The 10,550-nt window shown below is 60.8% G+C and overlaps 4 protein-coding genes across 4 annotated transcripts; 1 reads left to right on the top strand and 3 right to left on the bottom strand.

Moving 5' to 3' along the window:
• Positions 1 to 468: 468 nt before the first annotated feature.
• Positions 469 to 2,063, bottom strand: E0L32_000093 (uncharacterized protein; the record flags this gene model as incomplete). The annotated part of the gene is made up of 2 exons (XM_031144221.1): positions 469 to 1,529; positions 1,763 to 2,063. The coding sequence occupies 2 exons, from the start codon at positions 2,061 to 2,063 to the stop codon at positions 469 to 471; spliced, it is 1,362 nt and encodes a 453-aa protein (XP_030997470.1).
• Positions 2,064 to 3,785: 1,722 nt separating this feature from the next.
• E0L32_000094 (uncharacterized protein) lies at positions 3,786 to 5,677 on the top strand (the record flags this gene model as incomplete). Its single annotated transcript, XM_031144332.1, has 3 exons — positions 3,786 to 4,224; positions 4,302 to 4,404; positions 4,468 to 5,677. 3 exons carry the CDS (start codon positions 3,786 to 3,788, stop codon positions 5,675 to 5,677), a joined length of 1,752 nt encoding a protein of 583 aa, XP_030997471.1.
• Positions 5,678 to 5,944: 267 nt separating this feature from the next.
• On the bottom strand, positions 5,945 to 7,503 carry E0L32_000095 (uncharacterized protein; the record flags this gene model as incomplete). The annotated part of the gene is made up of 2 exons (XM_031144443.1): positions 5,945 to 6,813; positions 7,245 to 7,503. The coding sequence occupies 2 exons, from the start codon at positions 7,501 to 7,503 to the stop codon at positions 5,945 to 5,947; spliced, it is 1,128 nt and encodes a 375-aa protein (XP_030997472.1).
• A 927-nt stretch (positions 7,504 to 8,430) lies between these two features.
• On the bottom strand, positions 8,431 to 10,104 carry E0L32_000096 (uncharacterized protein; the record flags this gene model as incomplete). Its single annotated transcript, XM_031144554.1, has 5 exons — positions 8,431 to 8,458; positions 8,534 to 9,201; positions 9,282 to 9,560; positions 9,673 to 9,704; positions 9,897 to 10,104. 5 exons carry the CDS (start codon positions 10,102 to 10,104, stop codon positions 8,431 to 8,433), a joined length of 1,215 nt encoding a protein of 404 aa, XP_030997473.1.
• Positions 10,105 to 10,550: the final 446 nt, after the last annotated feature.

The raw sequence follows: 10,550 nt of genomic DNA on the forward strand, positions 1-10,550 counted from the left end.
TTGTGTCTGCGTGTGTGTGTTTGTGTGTGTGTGTAGGAGAGCGGGAGCGAGAGGAGCATGAGATACCGGCTGGATAACGGGGTATGATAATGAAGAACCACTGCCTGCCTTCCTGTATCTATTACGTTTGGGAGTCAAGAAGTATGACTGCTTATTGTCTTATTCTTTTTTTTTCTCCTTCCCCATGGGGATGTAGCCCTTTTTTCCAATGGAATTGAGGCTTCTTTTACAATAACCTTTTGCACATGAGAGAACGTTGGGTGGTTTCATGGTCAGTGAAACATACTTGCGGGACAGGTTTCTGCAGCGTCATGTTCACTTGGCTTTTTGGTCTCATCAAGTCCCAAACTCATCTATTGATCAAAAAGCCACTATTTTCTCTTCTTTTGAGCTACCACAGAACGCCCCCCGAATTATATTTTGTCTAATCACCCGGTTTTCCTGTCATTTTGTATTGTCTCCCCACCATCACAACGGCAAGCTCTGATGCAAGAACCTCTTCTTGCCCTCGCCCTCGCCGTACACGGCGCTCACCTGGCCGTGGCCCCGGATCTTGTACTTGTAGATCATGAGGCCCTCGAGCCCGACGGGGCCCCGCGAGTGGATCTTGTTGGTGCTGATGCCGACCTCGGTGCCGAAGCCGTAGCGCATGCCGTCGGCGAACCGCGTGCTCGCGTTCCAGTACGTGCCCGCGGCGTCGACGGCGCTCATGAAGCGCTCGGCGCGGTCGGCGTCGGCCGTCAGGATGACGTCGGTGTGCTTGGAGCCGTGGGCGTTGATGTGCGCGGCGGCGGCGGCGAGGTCGGGCACGGCGCCGACGGTGAGCGTCAGGGAGAGGTGCTCGGTGTCGAAGTCGGCGGGCCGGGCGTCGCGCACGAGGGCCGCGAGGCGGTCGGCGGGGATGCCGGACGAGGGGGCGAGCAGGGCGGCCTTGGAGGCGGCGTCGCAGCGCAGCTCGACGCCCCGCGCGAGCAGGGCGGCGGCGACGGCCGGGAAGGGCGCCGCGAGGGCGGCCTCCTCGACGAGCAGGGTCTCGACGGCGTTGCAGGCGGCCGGGTAGCTCGTCTTGGCGTCGACGACGACGTCGGCGGCCATGGCCGGGTCGGCCGAGGCCTCGAGGTAGACGGAGCAGAGGCCGTCGGCGTGGCCGAGGACGGGGATGCGCGTGTTGTTCTTGATGTAGCGGACGAGCTCGTTGGACCCGCGGGGGATGACGAGGTCGATGAGGGCGTCGAGCGCCAGCAGCTGCGGGATGACGTCGCGCGTCGTGACGAGCTGGACGGCGGCGTTGGGCACCTGGGTGGCGGCGAGGGCGGCCGAGATGACGCGCGCGATGGCGACGAAGGACTCGGTCGACTCCTTGCCGCCCTTGAGGATGGCGGCGTTGCCCGACTTGATGGCCAGGGAGGCGATGTTGGCGATGACCTCGGGCCGGGCCTCGAAGATGATGAGCAGGACGCCGATGGGGCAGGTCACGCGCTCCAGGTCGAGCCCCTCGTCGAGGCGGGTGCGGAGGGTGACTTTGCCGACTTTACGAGTGTTGGTTAGTGTACGGTTTGACTGATGAGTATGATGAGTTGGAAAGGAAGGGGGGGTTATGAGAGGAGGTGAGTGAGACGGGTGGATATGGACATAGACATGGAGGACGTATGAGAGTTGAGAGAGTGGGTGAGTGAGTCGCGGTGTGAAATGAACCAAATGGATCACCAACTGCCACCACTACACACAACAGGACCAGAACAAGACAGACAAGAAGACTCACCAGGGTCCTCGAGGTCCCTCACGTCGAGGATGCCCTTGAGCATGTCCTCCCACTTGCCCTTCTTGCCCAGGTCGAGGCGCGAGACGAGGGCGGAGCTCAGCTGGCCGTCGGCGGCGGCCTTGCGGGCCAGCTCGAGGTCGCGGGCGTTGGCGGCGAGGATGTCGTCCCTGGCGACGCCGAGGGCCGCGTGGATGGCCGTCAGGGCATCGTTGCGGGCCGAGGCCGGCAGGGCGGCGAGCACGTGCGATGCCGACTTGGCCTCGGACGCGGCGTCGGCGGGGCTGGCGTTGGTGAGGGACATGGTTGTAAGCCCTAACCGGCGGCAGCTCTTTGACGCTGACGAGGCCTGTATCGAGAGTCCAGAGCTTGTGTCGGGCCTGCCGCTGTATGTTGCGTGCCAGTGTAGGCGGGATGTCGTGGCGCGGATTGAGAGTTTGATATTGTTGTAGACGGGGTCGTTCTGAGTCACCTTTCCGGTGAAGGTGCTATATCGCGGGTGGCCAAAATTTTGGCTTGGCTCCGTCTCTCCCCATATTAAGTAGCACTTTTCGTGGAGACAGGTCTACTTGTACCTAGCCTTCTCGCACTAATAGGTACAAGTAGATGAGTACAGTGGAGGCGGCTGTAGTTGGTCTAACGTTAATTTATCCCATGCTCTCCTTCAATCTTGTAGACACTTGAACGATTGGACAAGACGAATCGTGGGTGTATTGCAGAGCCGTTTCTTAATTGTCCTCCCTTTGTGACTTCTTCGCATAGTCTCCTGCAATCCTGTGGACCTTGCCCTGGTAGGTACGGGCTGTGTTCGACAGCCTGACTTGCCCGTGAGTCGAGAGGTAACTGTCACAGCAAGGATTGAAACCAAACAATAAGCGGCTTTGAAAATATGCACTGCCGACTCCTACGGAACGAGACACGACGCCTGAGCTCGCAATAGTGAGGCATGCTGAAGGTACAGGGATTCAGATAATTGCGAGCACAGGGGCCCTGATGGAAACCGTGCATGCCTTCTGTGCACGGGCAGACGCCAGCCCATTACCGTCGTTTATTCCCGAAGGCAGGATTGCTGCTTGGTAGCTTTGAGAAGAACATTGTCCCATTAAAAGCCGGAACAACACGGTGTCAATGCCAGGCGTTGTCTGAACCTAGCAAGTGAATAAAGTGAACAAGTCTTGTTCCGGCATTAGAGACCGGTGCGCAAGGCGATGGTGATGCACTTGGACGTTGGCTCCGGGAATTGATCGGCGGCACGACCAGGGAACATCATCAACCCCAGCCTCACCCGTCCGTTGGCCGGCTACCCCGGACCGGTACCGCTCTCTGCCATGTTCTATCATGGGGTAACAACGCAATGCCATGCAAGTCGAGTCAATAATGATGCATGACCATCAAGAAACACGTCTAGTGGTTGTGGGCCGAGAGGGCGATTGCGCACGTCTGCAAAAGTTCCCCGTAAACCGGAGCTCGACAAGGGGCCGATTGGCGCGAGGTGTGGTCGCCCCCCGCGCGGGCGATTCCAACCACCCTTTGACCCATCAGGGTGCTGCTGTCTGGTGTGTGTGTGTGTGTGAATCAGTGCTGATGGGGGACCAACCTCGGCCGAAACTTGACCCCAAAGGCTCTCTGTCGATGGAGAGCGCCGGCCTCTTCTCGAGTAGGCTAAGCGTCACTAAAAAATGGGTGTGAACTCCCCGACCCCGGCGACAGAATGCTACCAAAGTGCCGACCCTCATTGCCTGGGGCTCTCTCGCCTGGCACTTATCTCGCCTTGTCCTGCTGTTTTTTTGAGATGCCTTCTTACACCCCTCCTCCCGCTGGGTTGCTACGCATCGAACCTGCTTGGTTGAGCCCGTGGTGTCTCCGAAATACAGATGAAATGCTGTCGAGGCTAGACCGGGTCCAACCGTGGGAATAAAAGTTCTGCGAGTCAACACACCACACACATACAAACAACGTCACTTGTCTTTTGGGCAGTCGATATATCTGTGACGAGACTCGAGCTATCAGTGGAGATTCGGTCCCCATGGCCAGCGACCCGGAGAAGAGGCCAGGGGACCTCGACGATGCGGCGCAGCCTGCCGGGCGACTGAGCAGCTCATCCAGCTCACGAGTCAGCGTGAGCAGCGAAGAAGATGTCGCCGCCCGGGAGCCGGAGACAGTCAACGAGAAGTCTGCCGAGGCGGAGGGTAACTCCGGAGCCGCGGACGCCGAGCCGACCGACACAGCAGGTCCGGCCACCGGGCTGGGACTCGGACAGCCGCCGTTGTCCAGGGCCTCGTCGACGAGATCCAGGGCCGTCACCATCGTGCCTCGGTCCAAGCGCCGGGGGCTGCTCGCACAAATCACGCTTATCCCCGAGGTCGAGAGGCCACAGGAGTACTCGGACAAGACGAAATGGATGATCACCCTCGTCGTTGCCGTGGCAGCTTCGGCCGGGCCCGTTGGTTCGGGGATCTTCTATCGTACGTCAAACACCAATTTTACGGCTCTTTGGGGAATATCAGACAGGCAGCCTTTACTGATGATTCTCGTGCTCTAGCTGCGCTTAAGGAGATGTCGACCGACCTGCACGCTTCCCAAACCGTCATCAACCTGGCCGTGGCGACCTACATGCTCGGCATGGCCATCTTCCCGCTGTGGTGGTATGCTTGATTTCTATTCCACGGGGCGTGTCTCACTCCGAGTACCTTCTAACAGACACCCAGGTCATCCTTCTCGGAGCAATTCGGCCGGCGCTCGATCTACGTCATATCCTTCGTCTTCTACTTCCTCTTCGCCGTCCTCAGCGCCGTCAGCGTCAACATCACCATGCTCATCATCATGCGCATCCTCACCGGCGGCGCCGGCGCCTCGGTCCAGGCCGTCGGCGCCGGCACCATCGCCGACATCTGGGAGCCCAGGCACCGCGGCCGCGCCATGGGCATCTTCTACCTGGGCCCGCTCCTCGGCCCGCTCTTCTCGCCCATCATCGGCGGCGCCCTGGCCCTGAAATGGGGCTGGCGCAGCACCATGTGGTTCCTCGCCATCCAGGGCGGCGTCACCGTCGTCATGATCCTCTTCTGCCTGCCCGAGACCCTCGCCAAGCGCAAGCCGGCCGCCACCACCGGCCCCGAAGGCACCACCGCCGCTCTGTCCCGCATCTCCACCGCCCGCTCCGTCGAGATCAAGACCCGCCGCGCCGCCGTCTTCCTCAAGCGCTCCTTCATCGACCCGCTCTGCATCCTCGGCTACCTGCGCCACCCGCCCATCGCCCTGACCGTCAGCTACGCGGCCGTCACCTTTGGCGCGCTCTACGTGCTCAACGTCGCCGTCCAGGCCGTCTTCTCGGCCCCGCCCTACGCCTTCTCCGAGATGGTCGTCGGCCTGCTCTACATCCCGGCCTCGCTCGGCTACCTGCTCGCCTCGCTGCTCGGCGGCCGCTGGATCGACAACATCATGCAGCGCGAGGCCCGGCGCGCGGGCCGCTACGACGGCGAGGGCCGCCTCGTCTTCCTGCCCGAGGACCGCATGCGCGAGAACGCCTGGCTGTCGGCCTCGCTGTTCCCCGCCGCGCTCGTCTGGTTCGGCTGGACGGCGCAGCGCGGCGTGCACTGGGCCGCGCCCTCGGTCGCCAACTTCTTCTTCGGCGTCGGCAGCATGCTCGTCTTCAGCGCCGCGACGACGATGCTGACCGAGTTCCTGCCGCGGCGCAGCTCGAGCGGCATCGCCGTCAACAACTTTGTGCGCAACATCTTCTCGGGCGTCGGCGGCATCGTCACGCAGCCGCTGCTCGACGCCATGGGCGGGCCCGGCTGGCTGTTCACCATGCTGGCCATCGTCGCGTTCGTCGGGGGCAACGCCTCCATCTGGGCGCTGAGGAGGTGGGGCCCGCGGTGGAGGAAGGAGATGGACGAGAAGCTGAACCATCAGGACTGATGATGACGACAGGGGGTTGGTAGGTAGTCCTGCGTTGTATATAGCATTTCAGGCATAGCATCTTCTCATATACTCGTGTCAAGAGAAACGAAATATGAAGCCATTACTTTTTCTGTATCTATCAAGCCAAAAAAAGTCTGAAAAAAGTCCATCTGTAGTCCGTCCCATCCCCTATTCCCCCTTCAAAACTCACCACGGCACCCCGACGAAAACACATACACACACACACATCTCAACCCTTCCACTACTCCCCCTTCCACCTCTCCATCAAGCACCCCCCTCCTCCCCTCCCTCCCCTCCCTCCCTGCCAGTAGCGACCCTCGCAAACAGATCCCCCAGCTTATCAATCTCCACGTTCCCGCCCGACAGCACGATCCCGACGTCCCACCCCTCGGGCCCAGCCTCCCGCGCCGCCACGGCGCGGAACTCGTCGTCGTACAGCGCCACGGCGAGCGGCACCGCGGCGCTCGGCTCGACGACGAGCTTGGCGCGCTCGTAGAGCAGCCGCGCGGCCCGCAGGATCTGCTCCTCGCCGACGGCGTAGAAGCCCGCCGCGAGCCGGCGCTCGTACAGCACGGACCAGGGGTGCGCGCCGAGCGGCGTGCGCAGGCCGTCGGCGACGGTCAGCGTGCGGACGGCCTCGACGCGGCGGCCCGCCGCGACGCCGCGGCGCGCGTCGTCGGCGCCCTGGAAGGAGGGCTCCGCGCCGAAGACGCGGATGCCCGTGCCCTCGCAGCTCAGCGCCACGCCCGAGAGCATCCCGCCTCCGCCGCAGGGGGCGATGATCGCGTCGAGCCCGCGCTTCTTCTTGGTGGTGGTCGGGTCGTGGTGGCCGCCACCACCGGCGGCGGCCTCCATGGCCTCGGCGACCTGCTCCTGCAGCTCGAGGCCGAGGGTGCCCTGGCCGAGGATGATGTCCGGGTGGTCGTAGGGCGGGACGAGCCGGGCGCCCGTCTCGGCGACGACGCGGGCGGCGACGGCCTCGCGCTCGGCCGCCGTCGGGCCCGAGAAGACGACGTTGGCGCCGTAGCCCCGCGTCGCGGCGATCTTGACGGGCGGCGAGATGTCGGGCATGACGATGTGCGCGGGGATGCCGGCCTCGCGGGCGGCCAGGGCGAGCGCCTGCGCGTGGTTGCCTGTGTGTGTGTATATTTGTGGTGAGTAAGAGGGGGAGTCGAGCTGCTTTGGTTCTTCAGGTGCGAGGAGGGGGGTGAAGATGAAAGGAAGAGATAGGAAGTGTTTGAGATGAATGGCCGGGTGAGGACTACTCGGCCTGGTCCATCTATCATACAAGTGACTCTCCCGTAGCGGGTAAGCAAAGAATGACTGGGACCACAACTCCAACCCAGCAGAGATTCACCACATCAGGACCTCAAGAAGCCCGAACCTCATCATGCGAGATAGCCACTCGGCCACACCACCCAGCTCACAACCTCATCCTCCAACCAACCAGTCAACCAACCAACATCATCTCGACACACCACCGAAAAAGAAACCACAACCCCAAACACTAACAAGAGTGACAAAAAAAAGCGAGAAAAAAAGAACCCCAAACAATCCAACTCACCACTGCTATGCGTAACAACCCCCCTCTCCCACCCTCCGCTCTCCACGAGCCCGGGCTCCCTCCGCAGCCGCTCGACGGCGTGGAACGCGCCCCGGACCTTGAAGGCCCCGACGCGCTGCAGGTTCTCGCACTTGAACCACAGCCGGATATTCGGCGTCGGCTTCGGCGGTTCAGCATCAGCCTCCGCCCCTGCCGTACCGGACGGCGAGAGTGAGGGCGAGGGCGAGGACGCCATCCGGTCCAGCGTGCTGCACGTCATCACGGGCGTGCGGTGGACGTGCGGCCGCACGATCTCGTGGGCCGCGACGACTGACTCCCGCGTCAGGGGCGGGCACGTGGATATGTCGGCCATGGCTGTGCGGATGCCTCTATCTCTCTCTCTCTCTTTCTTTCTCCCGTTCTTTTCAGCAACCTTTCCCTTCTTCGTGGGCTCTCTTTTGTCAAGAATGGGGGAAAGGCGGTTGGTTGATATTCAACGAAAGGGGAACAATGACAGTGAGAAGAATAGCCAAAGACTCCCAGAAGCTCCTTCAACCAGTCGTTAAAAAAAACCTCTCCCTCGATTCCCAGACTTTATATATATACTTTAAAGCGTTTGATGCGCGAAAACTTCCGACATATAAGTCAAGTCCCAAGTTACGTCCGGCCGGTCTTATCGACTGTATCCAACCCATGGATGCATGTCGTCCAGCAAGGTGGGGAAAACGGGGGGCAGCGCTAGGTCGGATTCGGTGCACGAGAACGACGGCCGACAACGGTGGAAGCTCAGAGACGCACTTCACTACAGATTCTACGCAGTAGGTAGATCATCACCATTCCTCATCTCGACACCGAGACACGCGAGCTGCAGGGCTTGCAAGTCGAATTTGCTTGCCGCTTATGGCCCATGACTCACTCTCACTCTGATCTCAATCAACATTGATCGTAATCTTTGCACAGCGTGACTCAATTTCTTTGGTATTTCATGAGCGACCGGAATGCGAGAGGGAAAAAAGCAATCAAAAGTACTTTTTGGACCGGCAGCCCCCGGGTCCCGTCCCGGAACCCAGATATACAAGTACAAAAGCGTTGATCCCCAGATTGTAAAACCCGTAAGAAACCCGTTAATAACAAAAAAAAAAACAAGCACGACCTTGTTCACCAACTGAACCTTCCCTCGACCAGACTGTCATCGACCAGCTGCTGTTTACTTCTGGTTCTCGGGGCGGAGAGAGCTGTGGAAGGAGAGCAGGTCAGCAAGATTCAGGCAGTACACACACAAGTAAAGGAAGGGAAACTAAAGAACATACCGGACAGCCTTGCCAGCCCTCCAGATCTCCAGGCCGCGGATCTCCTCCATCTCGGCCTCAAACTTCTCGCGGTAGTCCTTCTGGCCGTTGTACTCGAGCGAGCGCTTCGTCTCGGAGCCATCCTTGACGGCGTCGTACAGCTGGTTGAAGACGGGCTTCAGGGCGTCCTTGAAGCGGGGGGTCCAGTCGATGGCGCCGCGGCGGGCCGTGGTGGAGCAGGCCTCGTACATCCAGTCCATGCCGTTGGCGCCGATCAGGGGGTACAGAGACTGCGTGGCCTCCTCGACGGTCTCGTTGAAGGCCTCGGAGGGGCTGTGGCCGCGCTCGCGGAGGACCTCGTACTGGGCGAGGAACATGCCGTGGATACCGCCCATGAGGCAGCCGCGCTCACCGTACAGGTCAGAGTAGACCTCCTTCTCGAAGGTGGTCTTGTAGAGGTAGCCGGAGCCGACGGCGACACCCAGAGCCTGGGCCTTCTCCTCGGCCTTGCCGGTCACGTCCTGGTAGACGGCGAAGGAAGAGTTGATGCCACGGCCCTCGCGGAAGAGGGAGCGGACAGTGCGGCCGGAACCCTTGGGGGCGACGAGGATGACATCAATGTCCTTGGGGACGTCGACCTTGGTGAGGTCCTTGAAGACGGGGGAGAAACCGTGGGAGAAGTACAGGGTCTAGATTGAGGGGGGGTTGGCGTTTAGCACATATTTCCCCAATAGTCGGGACTTGGCAAATGCGGGATATCGTTTCTTACCTTGCCCTTGGTCAGCTGGGGCTTGATGTGAGGCCAGGTCTCGGACTGGGCGGCATCGGACAGCAGGTTCATGACGATGGTGCCGCGGGAGATGGCCTCGTCGACCTCGAACAGGTTCTTGCCGGCAACCCAGCCGTCCTGCTCGGCATCCTTCCACGACTTGCCGCCCTTTCGGACACCGACAATGACGTTGAGGCCGTTGTCACGGAGGTTCAGGCCCTGGCCGTGGCCCTGGGAGCCGTAGCCGATGAGGGCGAGGGTGTCGTTCTTGAAGTAGTCCTGTGGGTTGCATCAAGCCGAGTCAGCTATATGCCGTTTTTCTTCAATCCAAGACGACAGGATAAACCGATGCTCGTCAGGAAGAGAGGGGGGAGGTGGGCCAATTGCTTACCAGGAGCTTCTCCTTGGGCCAGTCGGCACGCTCTGAGAAACAAGAGAAAGTCAGCCACGTCGTCTGGATGCACACAATTCGCTCTGCTGCTGTTGCTTCTGTTCCTGACCGCCTCCCCCAAGTCACACCAAGCTAGCTCGGCAACGAATGGGGCAAAAAAAGGCCCTAAACAGCAAGCAGCAAGCGGTGCTGAGCGATATCGTCGGAGAAAGAAAAACACGTACCCCAGACCTGCTCCTTGTGGCCAGCAAAGTCAATGGTCTTGACGCCGCGGACCTGCTGCTGGGCAGGGCCGGCGACGGCAGCCCGCTTGACGGCCGAGGCGCGGACGGCGCTCGAGGCAGCGACAAAGGTGCGGCGCTGGGCGGCGCCCGAGGTGGCCAGCTGGCGGGCCAGAGGCCGCAGGGTCTTGGACATGCTACGGGAAGACATGGTCTGGAAGAGAGGAAAGCAGCTGGTGAAGAGGTTGAACAGAGTGGAGATTGGGGTTGATTTGTTGTTGGAGAGAGAGGGCTTGCAGGAGGGGAGCAAAGAAGAGAGGTTATATGTGTGGTGGTGGTGGGAGATTTGGGATGACTCTATTTTTTTTCCGATCTGGTCTGGTCCGGAGCGGAGCAGGAGGGAGGGAAAAAAGCTAACTTCCAGTCTGCCACACAGAGGATTCAATTGAGTCGGGACCTACCCTGGCCCTGCTTCCTTTGGGGGTGGGGAAAGGCACCCAATTGGGGGAAAGAGACTGGCTGCTCAGCGGGCTGGGTGCAGGATCTTCGGGGAGGCTAGAGCGACTCCGGCCGCGGCGCCCCCACATTTATCTCGCACTTTTCCCACGCCAGAGCCTACCAAAGCCTCTGGAGCTCGCCAAAGGTGGCCGCGTCGGT

The sequence above is a fragment of the Thyridium curvatum genome, assembly GCF_004353045.1.
Source record: "Thyridium curvatum strain D216 chromosome Unknown NODE_1_length_1224711_cov_81.814160, whole genome shotgun sequence".
Lineage (NCBI taxonomy): Eukaryota > Fungi > Ascomycota > Sordariomycetes > Thyridiales > Thyridiaceae > Thyridium > Thyridium curvatum.